Source organism: Garra rufa, chromosome 3 (assembly GCF_049309525.1).
Source record: "Garra rufa chromosome 3, GarRuf1.0, whole genome shotgun sequence".
In the NCBI taxonomy this organism is placed as follows: domain Eukaryota; kingdom Metazoa; phylum Chordata; class Actinopteri; order Cypriniformes; family Cyprinidae; genus Garra; species Garra rufa.
The window spans coordinates 51,280,675-51,306,569 of NC_133363.1; the positions used below are offsets into that span (position 1 = coordinate 51,280,675).

The 25,895-nt window shown below is 36.6% G+C and overlaps 1 protein-coding gene across 1 annotated transcript; it reads right to left on the reverse strand.

Moving 5' to 3' along the window:
• Positions 1-672: 672 nt before the first annotated feature.
• dvl2 (dishevelled segment polarity protein 2) lies at positions 673-22,652 on the reverse strand. Its single transcript, XM_073837274.1, has 15 exons — positions 22,139-22,652; positions 15,095-15,164; positions 14,019-14,170; positions 11,210-11,319; positions 10,961-11,090; positions 8,806-8,893; positions 8,405-8,474; positions 8,163-8,302; positions 7,760-7,836; positions 6,711-6,778; positions 5,166-5,288; positions 4,952-5,083; positions 4,675-4,851; positions 4,371-4,589; positions 673-2,578 (listed from the first exon to the last, which is right to left on the reverse strand). The coding sequence occupies exons 1-15, from the start codon at positions 22,297-22,299 to the stop codon at positions 2,028-2,030; spliced, it is 2,268 nt and encodes a 755-aa protein (XP_073693375.1). The 5' UTR covers positions 22,300-22,652; the 3' UTR covers positions 673-2,027.
• Between the last annotated feature and the right edge of the window lie 3,243 nt (positions 22,653-25,895).

A 25,895-nucleotide genomic window follows, 5' to 3' on the forward strand; every position in this document is an offset into this window, starting at 1 on the left:
TCCCAAAAAAGCGTGCTTAAATGCAGGAAAAAAAGGTTCGGTAATGACATTCTTTAAAGTTACACACAGATTATCAGACTTTTGAAAACAATTTATCTCAAAATTATGGGGCATATCTACTCACCATTTAGCTATGAGAGAGAGAGGGACACACAAATATTTCCTGGTCATAAATGTAGGGGTGTAATCAAAATCAGCCAATGGACTAAAACATACAGTTTCGGTAGTGACATGAAAAATGCGGGACACATCTTTTTACATAAAGTTTCATGATTTACAAAGAAAAAAATCTATATTTTTTTACCTTTTAATAATAATAATAAAAGATATTTTTAAAAACAACATTGGAATAAAATTCTAAATTATTTCAAGGTAATTTTCAGGTTAGGGTTCGGGATAGCCACCTCCCAATTTAAAGTACCCAGTAAATTATGATATATATATATATAAAACACTAGGAATGTATAACACGAGGAAATGTGATTGTCAAATATCAGTATAGGTGTGTGTGTGTGTGTGTGTGTGTGTGTGTGTGTGTGTGTGTGTGTATATATTTACTGATATTTGAAAAAAACAGTGATGCATATAAATACAATTCCTCGTGTTATACAGTACATAAGACTGACTGTCAACTATAAACAAACACTCAATTCTCAGAGAATAAATGACTAGTTTCAGACTTAATTCTATCAAATTTATTTGGAGTGAAGACATGCAAAAGTGACAGTATCTGATATTTAAAATGTAACACTTCAACATGGCATTCCATTAAGATTCAGTCTTTACGTAGCACCCGAATACTTGGACCTGTATATCTATAAACTCATATAAAAAGGCGCTATGATTATCAGCCATACAAAGAGACACAAAAAAAAAGCTCTGGAGTAGAAAACAGAATAAACAACCCATTCTACCCAGAAAGTACCTTTTATGGGGTTAAAACTTCCTCTGCATGTACCGTTTTAGCACAATCATTTTATAGTCTGCCTATTTGTGAGGGTACCAACAAGTCTTTGCTTTCCAAAACCAGGAACCAAGAGTTATTGGAAGAGTTATTGAAATCTGACGACCAAATATTTGTTTCCATGAACCCTGGCTCCATTCAGCAGTACAAAGACACTTTACAAAGGAAATTTTTAAAGCGTACAGTACATAGTACATGAGAGAAAAGCTTTCAGAATTCCTTGGTACACTTTAAAGCACTACTTAGAGACATAATACACCTGATCGATTGTTACAAACATATGAATCCTTTTAAAGGTTTCTGAAGGCATGCCTTTTTATATAGAAGCCTGAAGGTAATTGTGACTTTCTATCTCACAAAAGTCATATTTATTGAAAAATAAAAAAAGTTATTTTTAAATCACACAATTTTGACTCTTTTTTTTATTCCCCCTTGTAAATGGGAGTTTTTAATCACACAATTCGAACTTTTTTTCCCTTAGAACTGAAAGAAAAAAAAGTCTATATTGTGAGAAAAGCAATTGCAATTGTCTTTTTATATGTTTTTATCCTGTGACGGAAATAAGCTTCCATACTTTCTTCTTTTTTATAGAAAGGTTTACTTAAAGTTATAATTCATCACTGTTATTTTAAAAAGCAATTTTGTATTCTAGTGAATATCATGTTGGTCATTTAAAAGGTGTGTAAAGCGAATTGAATTTGCTTTCAGAAATATTTGCTGGAGATCTTAAAAGCCTTCGAGCAATTTATGGAAACATTTAAGGAAAATAACAGGATTTTGAAAAAAAAAATAAGCCAAGTTTTTTCAGTCATTTAAGGCGGCCAGACCCTGTTGTGATTAATACCGCAAAGACAAAATAGATTTTGAAGTCTGTGCTATGCAAGACTTCCTACCCTCCGTAAACCCTGTTCCTACCGTCAAGGACAAACACTAACTCTAAAGAGCTGCACTGATACAGTAAACTACATCTCTGTCCATCACAGAGTCGAACTCACAGTTAGCATGTGATTACAACCTCTCTGCATTCACTCCTTCACTTGTGCATCGACGGTTACATCCTTCATTACATCACATCCACAAAAAACTCACTGGGGTTGCCCATGGCCAGGTGGAAAGACTGCCTGGAGGCAGTTAGCTCAGGCGGGACGGAGCCCAGGTCTCGGGTCGGTGGAGCCCCTGGAGGCCCACCAGGGGTACCGGAGGGCGGCATCCCAGGGTGGGGCGGCAAAGTAGGTGTTTGTGGGTGTGGGGCTCCAAGTGCTAGGTGTGGGTGTGGATGTTGGGGCACCATCATCACCATCATTGGGTTGTAAGGAATGGGGATTCCAGGGGGATATGGGGCGAGATGAGCTGGCGGGACGCGATGATGCGAACGCTGGCTCGAGCGCTGACTGGAGCGACTGTGTTCGCTGGGTGTGGCTGAGCCGTGGTCTCGTCTCAGGCTGCTGCGAACAGAGTAATCTGATTCGCTGCCGCTGCCAGACCGCGAATCAGCCCCACCTCCACCGGGAGATTTATCGTCACGTACGCTACCGCCCGCCGTACTGCCAGATATGCTTTTAGTGCCCCTTCTCTTCTCTCCGTCACTGCGTGTGGATCCACTACTGTGACTCCCTGAGAGAAAGAGAGACGAAAACACAACAGTGTTAATAGGGGCACAAAAAAACCTCTTTTCACGCGGCTGCTAGAAAACACAATGTATGCCAAGCCAATTAATATAAGTTTAATAATAGTAATAATGATAATAATAATGTACTTGTATTCCAATATTAATTAAAAAATAAAGCTTATAGTGTATATGTCAGAAAATAAAATGTTTTTAAAAATTATTGTTACTATTACCAATATACCATTTATATACACTTCCAGTCAAAAGATTTTTAATGTTTTTTAGAGCCTGCATTTTTTTGTTCCAAAGTACAGCAGAAATATTTTTACTATTTAAAATAACTGTTTTCTATTTGAATACATTTTAAATGTAATTTATTCCTGTGATCAAAGCAACATTTTTAGCATCATTACTCCAGTCACATGATCCTTCAGAAATCTTTCTAATATTCTGATTTGGTGCTCAAAAAACATTTATTATTATTATTATTATTATTATTATGTTAAAAACAGCTGAGTAGAAATTTTCAGGTTTCTTTGATAAGAAATAAGAAAGTTCAGAAGAACAGCCATCTTTTGTAACATTACAAATGTCTCTATCAACACTTTTGATCAATTTAAAGCATCCTGGCTAAATGAAAGTATTAATCTATATACCCCCCCCCCCCCTTTAATCTATAATAATAAAATGTATAATCTCTCATACATATATATATATATATATACATATATATACATATATATATATATATACACACATACATACATACATACATACATACACATACATATATAATTTATTAATCAGGTGTGTCCTCCAAACAGTTTTAAGCCAAGTTAATTCGTTCTGGAATGTCCCGTTTAATGTAAAGTCATTTAATAAAGTCATTAAACCAACTTTGACTTGTAAAGTGATCATTTCTTTTTATCTCCTAATTATCACTTAATTCATAATTTCGACTTTTAATCTCATAATTAAAAATTTTTACCTCGTAATTATGACTTAAATCAGTCCTAATTTCGACTTAAGGCATCAATTTTTTTCTTACCTGGCAGAAATGAGCTTTCGATAGAAGACCCTTATTTTAAATAGTAAAACTATTTCAAAATTGTACTGTTTTTGCTGTACTTTGGATCAAATAAATGCAGAAGCGAGGAGACTTCTTTATACAACATTAAAAATAAAAAACGTTGACTGATAGTGTAAACTAAAAACAACAAAACTTAATAAATACTAATAAAAAATAAAATAAGTGCAGCACATTTGTCCAGCTTTTTGAAAATAAATAAATAAATAAATAAATTGTAAAAACAGTAATACAGTGAAATATTACAATTTAAAATAACAGTTTTTTTTTAATTATTTTAACATATATTAAAATATAGTTAATTTCTGTGATGAAAAGCTGAATTTTAAGCATCATTACTCCAGTCTTCAGTGTCACATGATCCTTTAGAAATCATTCTAACACAATGATTTGGTTTTCAAGAAGAAAAAAAATCAGTTGTGCTGCTTAATATTTTTATGAAAACCATGATAATTTTTTTTGTATTCTTGTATTCAGGATTGATCAATAAAGAGTTGAAAAGAATAGCATTTATTTGAAACAGAATAGCAATTATTTTATAGCAATGTAAAAGTTACTTTAATAAATTGAATGCACCCTTGAATCAAACAATAAATTCCTTTAAAAAAAATCTTACGGACCCTAAACCTTTAAATGGTAGTGTATGTGGACTAAGAAATCTCGTGCAGTTTGTTCACATTTTGTGCCCGAGTGTCAGTGTAGTTTGTTACCTTCACTGTGCTGACTGCCTGCACTGCCTGGGCCGTAGCTGTAGTTGGAGAGCTCATGGTAGGGAGGTGGCTGGGTGGAATAGGGGTGAGGGTACTGGTACGTGAAAGAATGGAGCAGAGGCCACGGCGTTGCCCCTGGCAATGGAAGAGGGGCCAGAGTGTCCTGGTCTGAAGCACCGCTGGAACCATCGTTATCATTGAGAGAAAGGTTGGCCATGTCTGAGGGGAAGTAGTAGTAAGAGATATATCATATTTGTTTGTTGTTTGTTAAACATTATCTAAAGGAAAAGCTGACTCTACTTACAATTTTCACAGTTACTGAAGTCTCCAAATATGTAATAGCACTGTTCAGAGAAGGTGATCTTGTTAACAGTGTGTCTGATGAAACCAGCCTTAAGTAGGTTACTGGCATATTTACGGGCTTCCCGTCTGTCCTGAAATCCATCAATGTGATGGTACAACCACTCAACCACATCAGAACCTATACACAGTCATAAAGACAAACAAACATTGGGTTAGACTGAAGGTCCACTTGACTCACAGTCACAGTTTTTTTAGGTAAAACTGAACAAGTCTCTGACCTAGGAAAGCATTGGGAATGGTGATCTTCAGCCACATTCGGTCTCTGACCTCCAGACCGGACTCTGGAGATGCCATGGCCTTAGCAACTGATGCCATGTCAGAGCGCAGAGACAGGTTAAAATCGTCAAAGCCTATAAAGAGAGAAAAAGATTTAAAAAATGGGGCTTAGAGAGTGTCTAGAAAAAGTAAAAAAGACATAAGCGCAATACTTACGTTCAGTTTCAGTGACAGATGAGCTGGAGGTGATTGTGCTGCTCGGGTAGGACGGAAACACCCCTGTGAGAGCTACTGAATGATTGACCCATGCTGCTGGGTCTATGGGCTGGATCGGCTCATCTGACACACAAGATGGGGAAGATGTCAGATAAACAAATCTCAAGTGATATGTTTACATTATTATTAAAAGGATTAGTTCATTTATAGAAAAAAGTTCCTGATAATTTACTCCCATGTCATCCTTCGGTCAAAAAGAAATTAAGGTTTTGAGGAAAACATTCCTGGATTTTTTCCCATATAGTGGACTTCAATGGGAGCCAACAGGTTGAAGGTCCAAATAGCAGTTTCAATGCAGCTTCAAAGGCCTAAACAATCCCAGCCTGTATACTTTTTAACCACAAATGCTTGTCTTGCACTAGCTCAACTTCACACATTACATAGTGACATTGAAAAGGTCATGCGTGATGTAGGCGTGCCTAGTGTTTACAAGCGAACATGCAAAGAAAGTCAAACACCCTTTACAAATAAGGGTAAAACAACGTCAAACAATTTAGAAGTTGGAGGACAAAATGAGACAGAGTTGATCACCCTACCCTTTTATGAGTGAAGTCATAGATGCACATCACAGAGCTAGTGCAGAGCTTTGTGGTTCAAAAGTATATACATTTTTTCATTATTTTAGAAAATGGCCAGTCGTTTTGCTAGATAAGACCCATATTCTTCGGCTGAGATTGTGTGGAGCCCTTTGAAGCTGCATTGAAACTGGACGTTTAATACGTTGACTCCCATTGACGTCCAATATATGGAGAAATATCCTGAAATGTTCTCTTCAAAACCTTAAATTCTTTCCGACTGTAGAAAAAAAAGACATGTACATCTTGGATGACATGGGGGTGAGTAAATTATCTGAAAATGAAAAAAAATGAAAACTAATTCTTTAGTTCTAGGTCAGTAGAACTTTCAAATGTTTCTGTAAGAAGTTGCTCAACAAGGCTGGATTTATTTGAACAAAAATACTGTAAAAACTGTTTTGGGAAATTTTGTTACAATTCAAAATAATTCAAAATAAATTTCTACTTTAATAGATTTAAAAAAAAATGTTTAGGATTTTAATTTAGTCCTGAGATGGCAAAACTGAATTTTCAGCATCATTACTCTAGTTTTTAGATGTCACATGATCCTTTAGAAATGATTTCTAATATGCTTATTTGGTGATAAAGAAACTTATTATCGATGACGAAAACAGTTGTGTTGCTTAATATTTAGGTGAAGACCTTGATACATTTTTCTCAGGATTGTTTGATGAAGAGAAAATTCAAAAGAACAGAATTTATTTGAAATATTTTGTAACATTATAAACCTCTTTACTGTCCTTTTTGAACAATTTTAATGCATCCCTGCTGAATAAAATCATTAACTCCTTTCAAATAAATAAAATAGTACTGACCCCAAACTTTTGAACAGTAATGTATTGGGCCTAACAAATTACATGTAATAATTACATTTTTTGTACACATTTCACAAAATTAAAATGAGACTCACTGCGTGGCAGGGTGAAATAACCTTGTGGAGAGGGGTCCCAACATTTTGCCACAGTCAGGGTGATGGGTCTAAGAGAATAAAAGTGATATTATAACATTGCAGGTTATATATTACTGTCTATTCATATATGTTCACTAATAATAACTTGCATAAAGTGGTCCTCCAATTGTCCTTCCAATAATTGGTCCTCCTACAGTAATTCTCCATTCGATTCATGACAGAATGATTGCATTTACAAAATATATTTATCAGACAAGCGCAAATGAACAGCATCACAATAACTGAATTTCCATTACCCTTCAAATGGCACAAATAAAAAAATGACACGTTTCTATTTGCCGTATTTTCAATTCACGATTTCAAAAAATCTCCCATATCACAAAAAAGCTTTTACACTTGCATGAGGTGGTTTTTCAGGCAAAACATTACAGCTTTAACATGGCCACTCTAGTCAATTCTTGTGTTTATACCAGCCATGCTGTGGCAAGTTTCAGAAAATCAACAGAAGCGACTCTCAGTGCTGCTTCACTAAAGATATGCCCCTACGCTTTCTTAGAATAAAAATAATGGCTAGTGCAATATACATAAACCTTCCAACAGCCATTTGCATGACTTATCGCGAGAGGAAAAGATCACATTTTAGTCAAATAACACTGGTTAATGGAAACACCTTCAATTCGCAATAAGTTTTTTATTGACATTCATAATATATCGGAAAAATTCTGTGCATATCTGTAATGGAAACCTGGCTAATGTTGTATTGACCAGGGCAAACCAATAAGATTTTCTTTAAGCTTTGATTTCTGAGTTGGAGAATGTAAGAATACATGGATCATCATCTGTGGCAGCCCAAAAAATTATAAAGTACACTGCTAAACCTCCAGTTACAACAATGTGTATCCTTTGCTCTTCATTTTGTTGTTTAAGTGTTAATTATTTACTGTTTTTGCCGGAAATAGAACGATAAAATTATTAAATTGTACACTTTAAAAATGAGACGTTCCCTTAAGGACTTAAAGGCAAGCTTAAGGCAGCTCTCACAGACTCACCCAGGTTTATGGACAATCTCACGGAGCACCCTGACTGCGTCATCATTACTCATGTTCTCGAAGTTGATGTCATTCACCTGCGCAGAAAAAAAAAAGACATCAGTGAAACAACCCGTCTAACAAACATTAGAAGCAGTACTTACAACAGAACCGCATTAACCCTGCAGCAGCGAAAGTACTGATCCTTTTTTTAGAGGTAATTACTACTAAAAAAGTCCACCACTGGGTGTGGCCTGAGAGTACCGTTGAGTGTTTAAGTTTGACAGGAATTAATATAGCAGACACGTCACTCATCTGACAGGCTCGTCCTGCATTAAATAGATATCACTTTGTGCCTGATTGCTAAGCACTAACCTCTTTTTCCTATAAATGTGTACACAAAAACAGACACACACACACACACCTGCAGCAGCATGTCTCCAGGTTCAATGCGTCCGTCTGCAGCTACAGCTCCTCCCTTCATGATGGAGCCAATGTAGATGCCTCCATCACCTCTCTCATTACTCTGACCCACTATACTGATGCCCAAGAAATTATACTTCTCTGTAGGAAACAACAGAACGGAGCACGTTATTAATTTAAATACAACTCATATTTAATAAATAGCTGGACAAAATTGAGGAACAAGTAAGAAATGCCACTGACCCATGTTAAGAGTGACTGTGATGATGTTTAGGGACATGGTTGAATCGGTGACACTGCTGAAAGAGGAAGCCTATAACAAAACACAAATAAGTACTCATTAAAATACAACTAATTGTTTAATTGTATCAAATATTAATATAGTCCTTCCAATAATGAAAACTGTGTCATCATTTACTCTCCACTCAGGTGGTTTCAAGCTCATATGACTTTTTTCTATGGAACATAAAATATGATTTTGAAGAATGTTAAACCGTTTTAATTCCATTTTATGGACATTATACAGAAAATTTAAAAGAAGTATATAGGAACCAAAACTGTTTGGTTACCAACATTCAGAAAAAGTCATAGGTTTGAAGTGTGAGTAAATGAGAACTTCTCGCATTCAAATGGGCATTTCATACTCTCTCCAGACGTGGGCGCTGTTTCCTGCGTCTGCGATGGCGCTTCAGCAATCTAGACGCTGTGCTCTGTTCAGTAGAGCTGCTGAACCTGATAACAAACATTTACTAAAATTAACATTCATAACCAAGGCATAACCTGCAATACTGACTAATCAGTGCGTCTCAACTGGTTTTGCTTCAGGATACAGAGTTTATTACTTAGGACATCAAATGGATACATAATAACACACACACACAGTGCGAAAGTATTCATACCACCTAATTTTCCTCATGTTTCCATATGTTGCTGCCTTATGTTAAACTGCTTTAAATTACTTTTTTTCCCTCACATCAATCTATAAAAAAATAAAATAAAAACTGAAATAAATACATTGCATAATTACAGCCTCAAGTCTTTACAGCCTCAAGTCTTTTTTGGTATGATGCGACAAGCTTTGCACATTAACATTCGGCAATTATCTGCTGTTCTTCTCCTCATCTCTTCACCTCTCAAGCTCTGTCAGATTGTATGGGGCAGACACACATTTCCAGGTTTCTCCAAAAATGTTTAAATTGGGTTTAAGCCCAGGCTCTGGCTGGACCACTTAAGGACATTCACAAAATTGTCTATAAGCCACTCTTACTGTGTGCTTAGGGCCATTACCCTGTTGGAAAGTGAACCTTCTGCCCAGTCTGAGGTTCTTGATGCTCTAGACTAGGTTTTTAATTAAGGCTCTCTCTATTTTGGAGCACTGAGCTTTCCTTCTACTCTGACAAATCCTTCAGTCCACTACTGAAAAACAGCCCCACAACATGAGACTGCTACTTCCACACTTTACTTTTGGGATGGTACTCTGCAGGTGATAAGCAGTGCTTGGTTTCCTTCAAACATGATGCTTGGAATTGAGGTTCATCAGACCAGAGAATCTTGTTTCTCACAGTCTGAGGGTCCTTTAGGTGCTTTTTTTTTTTTTTTTTCAAATTCCAAGTGTGTTTTTATGCGCCTTTACCGAGGAGAAGATTGCGTCTTGCCACATTGCCATAAAGCCCAGATTGGTGGAGTGTTACAGTGATGTTTGTCCTTCTGTAGGTTTCTCCTAACTCCACATATGATCATGGAGCTCAACTAGAGTGACCCATCAGCTTCTTGGCCACCACTCTAACCAAAGCCCTTCTTTATTAATTGCTCAGTTTGGCCAGGCGGCCAGCTCTAGGAAGAGTCCTAGTTGTTTCAAACTTGCTTCTGTGAACCTTCAATGCAGCAGAATTCTTTCTGAACTCTTCCCCAGATGTGTGGCTTAATGCAGCCCTGTTTTTGAGCTCTACAGGCAGTTTTGTTTTTTTTTGTTTTTTACCTCAGGGCAAAGTTTTGCTCTGATATGCATTTTCGGATGTTAGACCTTTTTATTAAGAAGTGTGTACCTTTCCAAATCACACCCATTCAATTGAATTTGCCACAGGTTCACTTCACTCAAAGTGTAGTAACATCTACAAGAAATATGAATGCTCCTGAGATAAACTTTACTCCTGAGATAAATTTCAACTGTCCCAGGTAAGGGTATGAATACTTCTGCAATGGAATCATTTAAGTTTTTTTTATTTTTGATGAATTTGCAAAGACGTTAAACCCTGTTATTTTGCTTTGCCATTATGGTATATGGCGTGTACATTGATATGGGAAAAACTTCAACATAAGGCAGCAACATAAAATGTGAAAAAAAAAAAAAAAAAAAAAGGTATGAATACTTTTGCAAGATACTGTAAAAAGATGAACCATGTTTTGTTTTTTTTTACATTAAAAACAAAAAAATTACACTCATGTGCAAATGTATTGTTAAGCACAATATTATCTACATTTTCATTGTCTCCCATGCTACAGAATAGATCATAACCTATTTTTGGATCGTGAGCCACCACTTGAGAACTGCTGGACTAAAGCCAAACTAAAAGCATGCACAGATGCTGATATGCACTTGTACAGTTCAATCATTTGATCCAAATAACATAAATATAACCTTCTGACAAAAAAAAAAAAAACAAAAAAAACTGAACACAACCTAAAACCAGAGATGTGATTGAAGTGCGCTTCTTTAAAGGTGAAGCATGCAATTTTCTTGACGCTATAAAACTTTCCCCAACCCTAATCCAATCTTTAATCAAGCACACTTGCTCTGACCTGCTCATCGTATCATCGTCATCTGAATCACAGAAACTTGTGGTGTCCAGTTCACTGCTCATCACTGTAGTAGCACTCTCATAGCCAGCCAGGTGTCTGTCCATACGGGACTGTCCATTTATACGTGGCCCTGAAACAGAAACAGTACAGCAAAATGAACATGGAGCACTTTGTCAATGTATTGAAATAACTGACAAATATTTTTAGGTTATTTTATGTCAAACAAGCAACATAGGAGACAGAACAGACCGTGTTGCTCTAAGCTCTCTCTGGGTCGAGGTCTCTCTCTTCTGAAAGACACGACTGATTCAGTCTCTGTCTGATCATCTAAGGACTCCAGGCTGCCTGCAGTGTTGGGGCTGAGCACAAACACAAACACACACATGCATTTACATTCACGACACATCTGTACATCTCTGCATGCTGAGAGAACCTTACATTTTTAATAGCCAGCTGCCTCTAGCAAACCAATCTCTCATAAGAAATTGAAAGCGAGAGGGCTACATTGGGGAGTGGGGAATCGCATTTTTAATCCGCATATTTGACTTCATTTCAAGTAAAAATCTTTAGTACAAGATACATTTACCTAAAAAGCCAAACTGCTTTTAGAGTTTCATAGAATTTATATTTAATATATGTATTTTGTCAAGTTTCATTAGCATATGTTTTCACAAGTTTTAGGAATAAACGATTTCACTAAAAGGTATGTTATATCGTACTTTTTAAACAGCCATTTACTAGCTTACATTTCAAGACAACATTTCAAACATCACCTGATTTTACCAAACACATCATGGTTGTGGGTACTTTTTACACAAAAAAATATTGGATTACCCTATCACGTAGGGCTGGGCGATTTGGCCTAAAATCAAAATCTCGATTAATTGAACATTTTAACCCGATTACGATTAATGAACGATTATTTTATTCATTAATAAAATTATATTTAAATAATATTTATTTTTTTGCCCTCATAGTTCACTGACAAGTTTTGTACAGTAAATATGCGCACATATTACAAGTGAGAGATTTTTGAATGAAGGGTGCACACACTATCTACTATCTATGATTATTTATTGAACATCAGTGTTGAACAACTGAAATTAAAGCACATATTGCTTAAAACGAAAAGTCACATTTTTCTTAAATTAGTGAAAATAAATAACTTGCACTTTTGGAAACAAAATAAATTATTTATAAAATAATAATAAATATTAAAAGTAGAAAATAAGCAGCATCTCTTCTAAATAAAATTACTCTTGTATATCCTGTAAATACTTTTTACTGTATAAATACTGCTTAAGCTCTCCATCGACATGTCGGAGGAATAACGTAACGTAACAGAGCGGGGTCACCTGACTCCACACGCAGTAATGTTTTTAAAGGGAAAGTAATTGAAATAATTGACCTGGAAAAATTGGATCGATTATAGGTTCTGAATGTCGATTTCGATTACTTTTCGATTAATCGCCCAGCCCTACTATCACGTATCATGCTTTACACTATTGGTCAAATGTTTTTCATGTTTTTAAATAGCATGTCTTTGTAATTTTATTTAGGATGCCCTATTTTATCCTGCAAAGCAAATGTTTGACATATTTTGACTAATCTATAATACAGGTTGTAGGTTTTGAAAAGCAAATTTCTTCAAGTAAAGCTGTACACACATCACACTTCCACTGACTAACTTTCACAACTGTCTTGATAACTTTGGGTATGTAAAATCTTTGAAGTGACTCCCATGAGAGCAGAATCGTGACAAATGTTGATTTAGAGTGACGTAAAAGTCGCATGAATTCAGATATGACTGTTCACACTGTGGTCGTATTGCAAAACATTTGATAGATCTGGGCCTGCATTCACACAGCAGCCAAATGTGGCTCAAATCCGATTTTTTTGCTCACACGTGACTCAGACCAATTTTTTTTTCATGGCAATGTGAACAGCACAAACCACTACGTTCACACTGCAGGCAAATGTGGCTCAAATCTGATTTTTTTGCTCAAATGGGACTGTTTCTGTCATGACAGTGTGAACAGCACAAACTGCATAGAATCTGATCTTTTTTCATTCCAATTTGTGTCACTTCCATATGTTCTACTAAATCCGATACAGGTCGGATGTTTTGCAATGCGACCACAGTGTGAACAGTCATATGGGAATACATGCGACTTTTACGTCACTCTACATCAACATTTATCATACTTCTGTGATTTTACAAACCCAAAGTTATCCAGACAGTTGCAAAAGGTAATCAGTGGAAGTGTGATGCGTCAGAACCCATAAGTATTACAGTCCCAACTCTATTTACAAGCAAAACATAAGGGTTCGTATCATAAAAGTTTCGGCTTTCTTTTGTCACATTCTTGTTTTTATTTTTCATATTGCCTGTGCATAATTTTGCTGGCTTTTTCAGCAGATCACACTATAAATAAATGCATAATCACTTAGTTTATGTCCTTCGTGTTTACGTTCATATGACAACACGTTGCGCAAATGTTGCCAAATCCACAGTTTCCCCACGGATTTGGGCTACTTTTTCCACTGTTGCCACGGGTTGTACTTTGTGGTGAAAGGCCTTAAAGTTCGCAGTATGAATGCAGCCCTCTTGACAACTAAGAAAGTATATTTTAAAGGGGACATCGGATGCCCATTTTACACAAGTTTGAATCTTTAGGGTCTTGATTAAATATCTGCAAAATACTTGCTACAGTTGCTCAAGCGCGGAGAAAATGGCAGACAGCATACAACTGACTGAGGGCGGAAATATGCCAATACGGTACAGTCTATCAGCAACTGTAGGCGGAGCATGAGCAGTATGACATCATACTGCTCAGAAAATCAAAACGGCTTGATAATTTAGACTGTTCATGTTTTTTTGGGGATTTAAAAAAAGTGCATGGATTTTAATCATTGTAGAGTGGTTGTTTCCACACACTGTCTTATATTTAAAAAGTGAATTCTGCATCCAATGTCCCCTTTAAGGGACTGAGAAAGTACTGCTGCAGACAGTAACCACAAAATGACATTCACAGTGAGAAAATGCAGATTAACATACTGGAAGGAAGGGGGTCTGGAGTCTCCAATGCCGCCCGTCCTTTCAGCAGGAGGTGGAGGCAGGGGAGGAGGGGGAGGAGAGGGCTGAGACTGGACCTCTACTGGAACTGGAGGGGCTGGGGGTTCGGCTGCAGGGGTATCTGAGGACACCAGCTAACAGAAAGAGAGAAGATTGATGTGAAAGTGAATGTCATCCATAAAAAACAAGGAACTAAAGAGGAGTGTGGGAAAAGGTCTAATGACAATAATAACAGAAATTATTTTTTAACCAACACATACTCGAGGAGCTCTTTCAAAAGTGTAAAACTGATCACACAAAGCTTCAGGTCAAACATATCCAGTGTCTGGGTTTTACGTAACTACGATTTAAATGAGGACCAAGTCTGAGAGGTAAATAGCTGCAAGCTGACAGGAAACTCTATTCGGCTCTGTCTGGGGAAATCAGGCTTTTTAAAAAAGCTTGAATAGAACTGCAATCGAAATTTTTACTTGACAAAATAAGAAAAACATCAGCAATCTTCACAATTCTTTGACAAAACACTGTGTGTTAAAGAAGTCAAAGTCACATACTTGAGAAAAGAAAAAAAACATCAGATTCGTTATAAGAGGCCACGTACAGTATCATTGTATGCCCTTCTTCTTTCTTCATGCTAATGGATGCTAGGTTATTGTATACTCCTTCTCAAGGGACCCTGAGCTATCCTGACGGTAGTCTACTATTTCCATCTCAGTGTGGGTCTGGTTTCATCCAAGCCTTTTGACTTAAGCACCTGCTTTTCTTTGAGGGCTTTTAGACAAGGCTGGATTTCAGTCTACGTGTGAAGGGTCTGACACACACTCCTAGTGCTCTTTAAAGATTCACTGTGACATAAATCAAAACAGCCCTGTTACGTATTGCTACAGGGATGAGCTGCTTCCGTGAGGTTTAATGAAATGGTGCAGTTTGCACTTATAAAACTGAGAAATGTTATGACACCATTAGGCATCATATAACAGTACAGTAAAAAAAATCGTTTGGGGGGGGGGGGAAAACTAGTGCTGACTGACAGAGAGAAATGGAACTGGAACCATCCTTACCCAGGAGACAACTCTTCCGTTGAAGCATGGCAGCTTGGCACTGTCGTCTGAAATCTCCTCCTTTACCACCCTGAGCACACACAATTACCAAAGAGAGACAGAATTAAAATGAAGCAACACATTTTGACAGGTTTACTTATCCATAGATAAATGCATGCATCTAGGCTATTTTACTTTAGGCACAGATTAAATTTATATAATAGATTTTTACAATTTAGAAAGAAAATATGAGTGACACCTACATATGCAAAACTCACTTCCACAATGCTGTTTAATATTTAATGTTAATATCCCAATTTTGTATGATATTCTGGGCCCTGGTTCTGGTTTCTCCTAAACTACACACTACCAGTCAAAAATTTTTGAATAGCAAGATTTTTATATTTTTCTCTTCTGCTCACCAAGCCTGTATTTATTTGATCTAAACTACAGCAAAAAATTTAAATATTTTTAATATTTAAAATAACTGATTTCTATTTGAATATATTTTACAATGTAATTTATTTGTGAGTTCAAAACTGAGTTTTTAGCATCATTACTCCAATTACATGATCCTTCAGAAATCATTTTAATATTTTGATTTGTTACAAAAGCTTTATATTCTATAAAATTATTCCTTTTATTCAACAACGACGCAGAAAAAATAGTTCAGAAATGTATTATGTTACAAAACATTTCTATTTCAAATAAATGTTGTTCTTTTGAACCTTTTATTCATCAATAAATCCTACAAAGAAACACTGTATTGCAGTTTCCATAAAATATTAAGCAGAACAACGGTTTACAATATTATTAATAATAAATGTTTCCTGAGCACCAAATTTCTGAAGGGTCATGTGACACTGATAACTGATGACTGTTAAATATTCAGCTTTGCCATCACAAAAATTAATTCTAATTAATTATATTAAAATATATATATATAAAAAAGTTAGTATAATAATATTTCAAAACATTATAGCTTTTACATAATTTTAATTAAATAAATGTCACCTTGGTACACATAAGAGAATACTTAATATACAAAAAATTCTTTAGTACTTCTTAAGAACATCTAAATGTAATCAACTATGCTATTTTGGGACACAATGAATATAAACTAAAATGTGCTTTTAACATACTATCTCTGTATTTTAAAATGTATTTACTTAGCATTTGCAGTACACCTGAACCCATCTTTCATACACTAGTACAGTACTACAAGTGGTAACTATATAGATTTTTAAATACAGAGATAGTATGTGAAATAGTTGAGTACACTTAGATGATCTTAGGTTTATCTTAAAAAGTAGTACTAAAGAATCATTTTAGTATATTAAGTACAAAGTGTGTAAAAATAGAGCACTTTAAAGGTTTACTCCACTTTTAGAATAAAAATTCTGATTTACTCACCCCCATGTCATCCAAGACATCCGTGTCTTTCTTTCTTCAGTCACAAGGAAATTAAATTTTTGGAGGAAAACATTCCAGGATTTTTCTCCATATAGTGGCCTTCAACGGTGCTTAACGGATTGGAGGTTATAATGCAGTTTCAGTACAGCTTCAAAGTGCTCTAATGATCCCAGCCAAGGAATAAGGATCTTAACTAGCAAAACAATCTGTCATTTTCTTAAAAAATTTAGTATTTATTAGGGATGCATGATATGAAATTTTTTTACCGATAATTAAGTCCTTCTTGTGGCCGATACCGATACGTTCATATTTTTATATGATAATTTTGTGCACCCAGGAGAATACAAAATCTGAGATAAACTAATGAAATGTATATTACTGTATATATCTGGGTCTAACAATCATAGCAAACATCAGTCCTGACTCTTCAAAAATGTTTTTATTTTTTGTGTAAGGCACCACAATTCTAAATAAATAAAATGCTTTGACATTTGTCAACCTGGAAAAAATGAAAAGTGCATCATGGAGTAACGTCAGATTTCCAATGTCCGTTAAAGCTTCTTATTGATCATATTATGAATGTGTGCAGCAACCAAATCGTACAAGGCGGGGAATAAAACATCAGAATCGAGATAAAAACATCAACTTCTCAGAATGCCGCAAGCCCAACGCAGGTCATATGACATGAACCAACCAATCAGCTTCACCCGTTCCCTTAATAACATTGAAAGCACTGCCAATGTGGAGAAACAGCTTATCATAGCTGTACAGGAATAACCATTTTTAAATAAATTTAATAACAGAGCTACTGCAAGCGATTTTTAATGCTGAAAATCCATTTATCCTTTGCTGAAACTTCCGCGTCTTTATGGAGAGCGCAGGTCATGGACGCCACAGCAGAGCAGGCTACAGAGCGGTTTGGAAAGAAAGAGAAAGCGGCACGTCTAGCGTTTTCCACGAGTTTTTAGGCGCGACATGTGAACGGCCCCTAAAACAGATTCACCGCGATGACGACCTCTGAAGTGAGATTTGTTGTGTTAAAACTTGACGGCTTTTCTCCTCCTCTCAGAATCCTTGCTAAACATGTGTTGCAAATAGCAATAGCATCGTCCTCCTCTGCCACCGAGAAAAACTTCCAGACCGGCGAAGACGATGATGACGTATTACACGCGACAAAGTCCGAGAGTCACTGCAGTTTACAGCTGCAGCACTTGCACTCGGAAAGCAGATGAATCTCAGATAAACCAGACTGATTGATTGATTTACCAGCAAGAGTACTTTATCGGATCGGATTTCATTTATTTATCGGAGCAATAAAAATGACGTAATTTTTACCCATATCGGTCGATGATTTATCTGTCCGATAAATATTGTGCATCCCTAGTATTTAGCACTGCAATGCACATATGTACTTCATGCACTCCGGTTGACGATAGTTAGGGATGTCGAAAAACTCTAAAATCGCCCTACATCGCTGTTTTACCTTTTTTGTAAAAAGGGAGTTTGACCCTCCTTGCATGTTCACTTTGTAAACACTTTGATGTATGACGATTTTGAAGTTGGAGGAGAAAATAAATGGGAGTTTTTCAACATACCCTAACTGTAATAAACCAGAGTACACATGTGCATCGCAGAGCTAGATAAGACAAGCAATTGAGGTTATAAAAAAAGTATAAAAAAAATATATATTTTTTTTGTTAGAAAATAACCGCTAGATAAGACCCTACCCTAGATATTCCTCAGCTGGGATCATGTAGAAGCCTTTGAGTACCATTGAAGTCTACTATATGGAGAAAAACCCGGGAATGTATTCCTCAAAATCTTGATTTCTTTGGACTGAAGAAAGAAAGACATGAACATCTTGGATGACAAGGGGATGAGTACATTTTTTTACATTATGTAAGTACCCTTTTTTTTTTTTTACCTGGGCACATACATTCTTACTAATGCTACCAAGACTGAACACAAGACAGTTTTGCAAATCTGATAAAATCACATCTACGTTAGCCTGGTAGATAACATCATCGTGTTGACAATTCAGCAGAATTTTCAGTGCCATAACATGCAGACTACAGCACAAAAAAAAACAACTGTTTAAGTTTGCAAGGCATAAAAATGGATGTACAAGATCAATGAATTACACAATATTAGTAACAATGCAGCACTGGCTTGAACAAACAAGTGGCATTTCTATTAATCAGCCAGAATCTTATAACCTCTTGAATTATAAAGTAAATTAAAAGTGTTAGAGATTTGGTTATGTATCAGAAATAGCAACACCTTAGGAAATACCTCTAATAGTTAGACTTTTTAATTATGTTTCTCATTTCTTCATTCTTTTTCATTGTCTGAGTGCACAAACCACTACCAATTCTTCCCTCCACCAAACAAACATTTGACTAGATGAGGCAACTCCACAACAATTTCACAAAGCACTTCCTGAAAGCGAAGCTCTCCTGCATTTTAACGCTTGTGAAACAATCCCACCCCCAAACTCTCTAATGACGCTAATTAAGCCCAGCATTTGTACTTGAAAAACAACCCTTGACCTCTAACACAGCCCACAATAACACATACACAAAGCACAACCTGATTTTAACAAAAGCTCTTACAACAGAATGAGTTTTAGACTTGTTAAGTCTGCGTTAAGAGACCATGTTACAATTTGGCCCAGCGGCCATTTGGATATTTATTTTAATTTGAGCTATTTGCACTTACACAGTCTGAGAAACAAGGTAAGAGGAAAAAAACTGCCCTGGAATCTGGTCTGTACTCTTAAGGGGATGTAAAAAAAAAAAAGAAAGAAAGAAAGAAAAGGGGGCCTGGAGAGACCCTGCTCCTTTCTCTCTCTCACTCATTCTCTTTCTGTTGATTCTATCCCAGACACTAAGCAAATGGCCCGTCTCCAACCTCCAAGCATATCCCTCCCCAAACACGGAGGAACCCCAGCCCCTGCCACACACAGTCAGACTGACAGCTGGCTCGACACACTGCAAATCAGCACCGCAGCATCACAGCGCCGCCGCCCGCTCTCTGCCCCACTCCACTACCGTATCAGCTTACATCCACATCCAACGCCGTTCAACAATAATACACACACGTCCACCCTTTTCCACAATAACAAAAACTGGCGAGACATTTACGGCCTTTCTTCCATGGCAGGAAAGAAGAAGCGATCAAGTCTTCAGATTTCGCTTTCCCGGTAAAATCCAGACAAATCAGATCCCAGTAATGTAGTTACACCAATTTAACACTGTTTTACTGGAATAAGATACAGCCGACTGACATTTTGGCTCCAGGGTCAAAAAAACAAAACAAGCTAATTTGCAAGAACCTTTACCTCTCATGATGAAAATATCTCATTGTTAATGAGAAAAACAGAACAGACCTTCAGTTACTCCATTGTTTTATACTATGGGCAGGAAGCGCATATTATGGAAGCCATTTCTGGCATGGAATAAAAAAATAAAAAAGGGTAGTCATGATATTTTCTCTCACAATTTTGAAGAAATTCCAAGATTGACAAACATAAACTCAGAAATGTGAGATATAAACTCAAATGTCAGTATTTATGAGTAAGAATTTAAAGAGTTTCTCACAATTATAATTTTCTTCCTCAGATTTCTGAGTTCACATCTTGCAATTGACTGAAAAGGCTTTTTTTTTTCCCCTCACATTTTTGACTTTTTTTCTTGCAAATGTAAATTATCTCTCTCACAATTCCGATTTTTTATTCTTGCAATTGTGAGAAAAAAAGTCTGAATTTGTAAGACATAAACTAAAAAAAATGTAAAGGGAAAAAAAAAATACAATTGTGAGGTAAAATTATTTTTCCTGTGGTGGAAATAGGGTTGCAAAAATACGGAAAAATTCCAGTAAATTTCAGAAACATTCCAGAAATTTTGAAAACTTTCCAGGATTTTTTGGAATCTTCCAGGGATTTTTGGAAAGTTTCTGGAAATTTCTCTAGGTGGAAATTAGTTTTCAATAGTGTATTGTGTATGTAGTAGGCTATAGTATACAGTGCATGAATTGCAAATCCAAAGTATAGTGTATGAATAGCAATCAAATGTGACCCTGGACCACAAAACCAGTCATAAAGGTCAGCTTTTTGAAATTGAGATTTATACATCACCTGAAATCTGAATAAATTAACTTTCCGCTGATGTATAGTTTGTTAGGATAGGACATTATTTCGCTGAGATACAACTATTTGAATATCTGGAATCTGAGGATGCAAAAAAAAAACTGCCTTTAAAGTTCAAATGAAGTTCTTAGCAATGAATATTACTAATCAAAAAGTTATATTTTGTTAATATATGTTTATGTTTTATTATAATATACAAGTTTTGATAAATTTATGGTAGGAAGTTTACAAAATATCTTCAAGGAACATGATCTTTACTTCATAATGGTTTTTGGCATAAAAGAAAAATTCATCATCATTTTGAGCCATACAATGTATTTTTGGCTATTGCTACAAATATACCTGTGCTACTTAAAACTGGTTTTGTGGTCCAGGGTCACAAATAAAACACTTTAAATATTATAAATGAACATTGTCCTGACTTCAACAACACATAAAGTAGTTGACAGGCAGTATAAATTAAATACATGTGTTTTAGTGTTGCTTTACATTTACAGTGCTTCAGATGAATGTCTTTGATTCAAAATGAACTTAAGTGTAAGATGTCAAACTGATGGAGTATTTACAGTCAGATGATAACATCCTAATTTGCTAAGATTACCACAGACATTCCAGTAGCATCTGGAGAATGCATAACTGACAAGGACGTGGCTAAGATTTATTGGCTGGTATTCTGTCCATGGCAGGACGATTCAGGCCAAATATGCGGTCAGAGACAAAGAACTCCACTCTTCATAAAAAAAAAAGACTGGCAAGACAGCAGGGGGACACTAAAAACTTGGCCTGTATGCAAAGAGCTGAAGGAAAGGATGAGAATTTCACTACAAGAGACATGTGATATCTAATGTGTAGGTAGAAGACAGAACAGCTACAAATTACACATTAGGAAGAGTTCGGGGTCTGTAAGATTTTTATTTTTATTTTTTTTTGTTTTTGGTGAGATCTCTTATGCACACCAATATTTCAATTATTTAATAGAAATACATAAACAGTAATGTGAAAATTATTACAGTTTCAAATAACCGTTTTCCACTGTAATTTATTTTAAAATGTCAATTTATTCATGTGATGGCAAAGTTTAATTTTCCATAGCCATTACTCCAGTCTATACGAAATAGACATTTTAGATTATATCTAATTCTTATAGGCCTTAAGAGATTACGACTAACGTTATATTTCATATCAAACAGTTGTTTATAGGTATACAAACAGTGTCATACAACACAACTAATTTTATGGACAGGGTATTTTTTCATTTTGCCTAAACCTGTAAAGACAGACTGCAGAAACTGATAAAGTTTGTCGAGACTCAGATTTTTGCATTGATGGCTCGATACAACTAGACCACCCACACCAGTGTCCCTTTCGTGGAAAACCTTTACCTAACCCTCACAAGAACTTTTGACACGACATACACACGGATTTATTTCTTACACATAAAAAACGGCTTTGTTTTGACTATTCGTGCACATCTTTGTGTGTTTTCCCGCATTCGCTTAACTTACCCGAAGTCCTGGTCCATAGACTTGAAGAAGAATTTGTAGTTCGGCTTGTTCAAGACCTGTTTAAAATCCAGAAGAGTGATTTTCTCGGCCGCTATAGGAATCTTCACCAAGTACGGCGTCTCCTCTTCGTCAATGTGATAAATTATTTTAGTCTCCGCCATGTCTCCCAACTCAAATCAACTTTCCCGTTGTTCTACGAAAGTATGGAAGAGGCAGCAGCTATGCTGCTAATGTTAGCCAGCGCTCCGGAGAGAAGGGGGTTGAGAAAACTCGTCTAGACCACAATACTACTATCCAATAACTCTGCCCTGGCTAGCGCATCCAGCATAAACAAAGAAAACAGCACTATTGTGCCCAACTTTTGGTGTCTTGGACGCTCAAAAGTGTCATGATTTCTGCTAAAACGTTAAAAACACACCTACAAACAGCTACCCTGTAACAACATCTCCCCCGTACAAAAACACATGGGGGATTTGAAATACTTCTCTTCGGCTCAGGCCAGCGCGGCGTGTGACGAAACAGAGGCGCCCAGGACTTCCCACTAGTTCGCTTGTACTGGGGCATGTCCATAAGAGTGCTTTTGTGGTACTAGGTGGGAATTTTGATTCATCCCAGTGACTCGAATCTTTTGAATCAGTTCACTAAAAGATTCATTTGCGAACACTTTCTGCAGGTTATGCCAGTAGGTGGCAACTGTTGTGACTTACCAATTCACCAAATCGTTAATGTTGTATTGTATTGTATTTCACACATAAGTACCGCTCCAAGCCTCGCTCATATTGAAAAACCTACTTTTTTAGTAAATGGGGCGTAGGTCTAACAAATTAAATGCTCCCTGATGCTTCAACGCTTGAATTTTGGTTCATCCCAATGACTCGGAATGTTTTGAATCAGTTCACTAAAAGATTCATTTGCGAACACTTTCTGCATGTGATGCCAGTAGGTAGCAAATTTTGTGTTATGACTTATAAGTGAGTCATTGAATCATTCACTTAACCGATTCAGAAAAACGTTGTTGTATTTTATTATGTTACACACACAAGTATCGCTCCAAGCCTCGCTTATATTCCAAACCGACTCTTTTAGTAAATGGGGCGAGTTCGTTCAATAGATCATCCAACCAAAAATATGCTTCCCGCTGCTCCCACGCTGGAACTTTCTGCAGGTTATGCCAGTAGGTGGCAACTTTTGTGTTATGAATTATTAGTGAATCATTTGCTAACCAATTCACCAAATCGTTAATGTTCTTGTATTTGATTGTATTACACACATAAGTACCGGGTTAAGCCTCGCTCATATTCAAAACTGACTCTTTTAGTAAATGGGGTGTGTTCGTTCAGTGGGTACAACCAAAGAAACGACCACTGATGCTCTCTTGAATTTTGATTCATCCCAGTGACTTGGAATGTTTTGAATCAGTTCACTAAGGGTGTACTCACACTAGGCACGGTTGCCATGAACCGGGCCCGAGTACGATTGTCCCCCCTCCCCACTCCCCCTCTGGCCTGCACTCACATTGGGTTTCAGCATTCGTGTCGGAGCACGCTTACGTCATTATGGTGTGACGGTTTCAGGATAAACGGGAAGAGCGGCGCTCTCGCTGAACGCAATTTAGTCCATCGCTGTTTTTACTTTGTGGATAGTAATTTTGAGTCGTTTGTTCCGCGGTGGTCCACAGCCTATTGTTAAACAGGTCTATCGCCTTTGTGGCATGAAAATTTTCGTGCAATCGTGCTGCTCGTATGAGGAGGTTTGCAAGGTACCAGCTGAAGTACAGCAAGGACTTTGCAGCTTTGATTACGGACTATAAAAACGTTGATTACCTCGCAAAAACGTGACGTCACGTGTCCTGTTCCGTGCTACAGCACGGTTAGCGCTCACACTGCATGCGAACCGCACCCGAGTCCAACTGAACCGTGCTTTGGCCCACCTCTTCCAAGCGGGACGGCTGAACGAGCCGCGCCAGGGCACGGTTCGGAGCACTCACACTAGTCAAACAAACCGCGCTTTGGTGGTCAAAAGCACTCGGGCACAGTTCAAACTGCCTAGTGTGAGTACACCCTAAAAGATTAATTTGCAAACACTTTCTGCAGGTTATGCCAGTAGGTGGCAACTGTTGTGTTATGACTTATAAGTGAGTCATTGTATCACTCACTCAACCAATTCACCAAATCATTAATTTTTTTATTGTATTACAAATGTGTTTATTTAGTAGGTCCAACTAATAAAATTCTCCCTGATGCTCCCTTAAATTTTGATTCACCACAATGACTCTGAATGTTTTGAATCAGTTCACTAAAAATTCATTTGTGACATCCGAGCCTTGTTTATATTCAAAACTGACTTGTTTAGTAAATTAAGCATGTTCGATCAGTTCACTAAAAGATTCATTTGCGAACACTTTCTGCAGGTTATGCCAGTAGGTGGCAACTGTTGTGTAATGACTTATAAGTGAGTCATTGAATCATTCACTCAACCGATTCACCTAATTGTTAATATTGTGTATTACTAACATCCAAGCCTCGCTCATAATCAAAACCAACACTTTTAGTAAATGGGGCGTTCATTCAGTAGGTCCAACCAAAGAAATTCTCCCATGCTTGATTTTCAATTGATCCCAATGACTCTAAATGTTTTGAATCAGTTCACTAAAAGATTTATTTGTGAACTCTTTTTGTAGGGGACACCAGTAGGTGGCAACTGTTGTGTTATAAGTGAGTATTGAATCATTTACTTAACTGATTCACCAGATTGTTAATATTATATTGTATAACAAACATACAAGCCTTGCTCAGATTCAAAACGGACTCATTTAGTAAAAGAGGCGTGTTCATTCAGTAGGTCCAACCAATGAAGTTCTTCTGGAAGCTCCCACACTTGTATTTTGAATTATCCCAGTGACTCTTTTGAATCAGTTCACTAAAGATTCATTCAAGGATCCCTTCTGCAGGTAATGCCAGTAGGTGGCAGCTGCTGTGTTATGAGTGAGTCATTAAATCATTCACTCAAATGATTCGTTAATGTTGTTTGAGCCTAGCTCATATTCAAAACCGACTGGTTTGGTAAATGGAGCGTGTTCGTTCTGTAGTTCCAGCCAATGAAATGCTCCTTGACAGTTAATGCTTGAATGCTATTGGCTCGCACTAGTCGAGCTTTGAAGACAGAAAAAAAGGACTTGAACGAAAGGCAAATACGAATCAGTGCAGGAACATAAAGGATAACTATTTGTTTAAAAACGTTGAAAGAATGATTGTATATTTTTAGTGATACTTTTTCATTCATATTTACAGACATTAATAGCTTATAATACACTGGCAATTACATGTTTTGAGTTTTTACTGTGGATAGGCTATTTGATCTATTTTATACTGATACTTACAGATCATTGTCCCCATGATAACTTGTCACATGTAGTGTGACAATAAAATGCTATCATTTGTTAAATGTTCTGTAAACAGAATGTTAAGGTTTGTGTATATACAGAAATTGACAAAAAAATATTCACTTATTCAGTCAACTAAACTGATAAATTGATGAAGTACTGTTAATCTGTAAACCTTGCCATGCAATCAAAACTGCTCATCTGTGCATCATCCACAAGAGGGACTCATTATCATTTATGAAAAAAAGCCCATCCTGGACAGTCTACTTTTTTTTTCAAACTAAACAATGCATTTTTTTCTGAAACACAGAAAGCTGCAGGCCTATATACTGTATTTTTCATATCTGCATACAAAACAACATACTGTACAAAAAG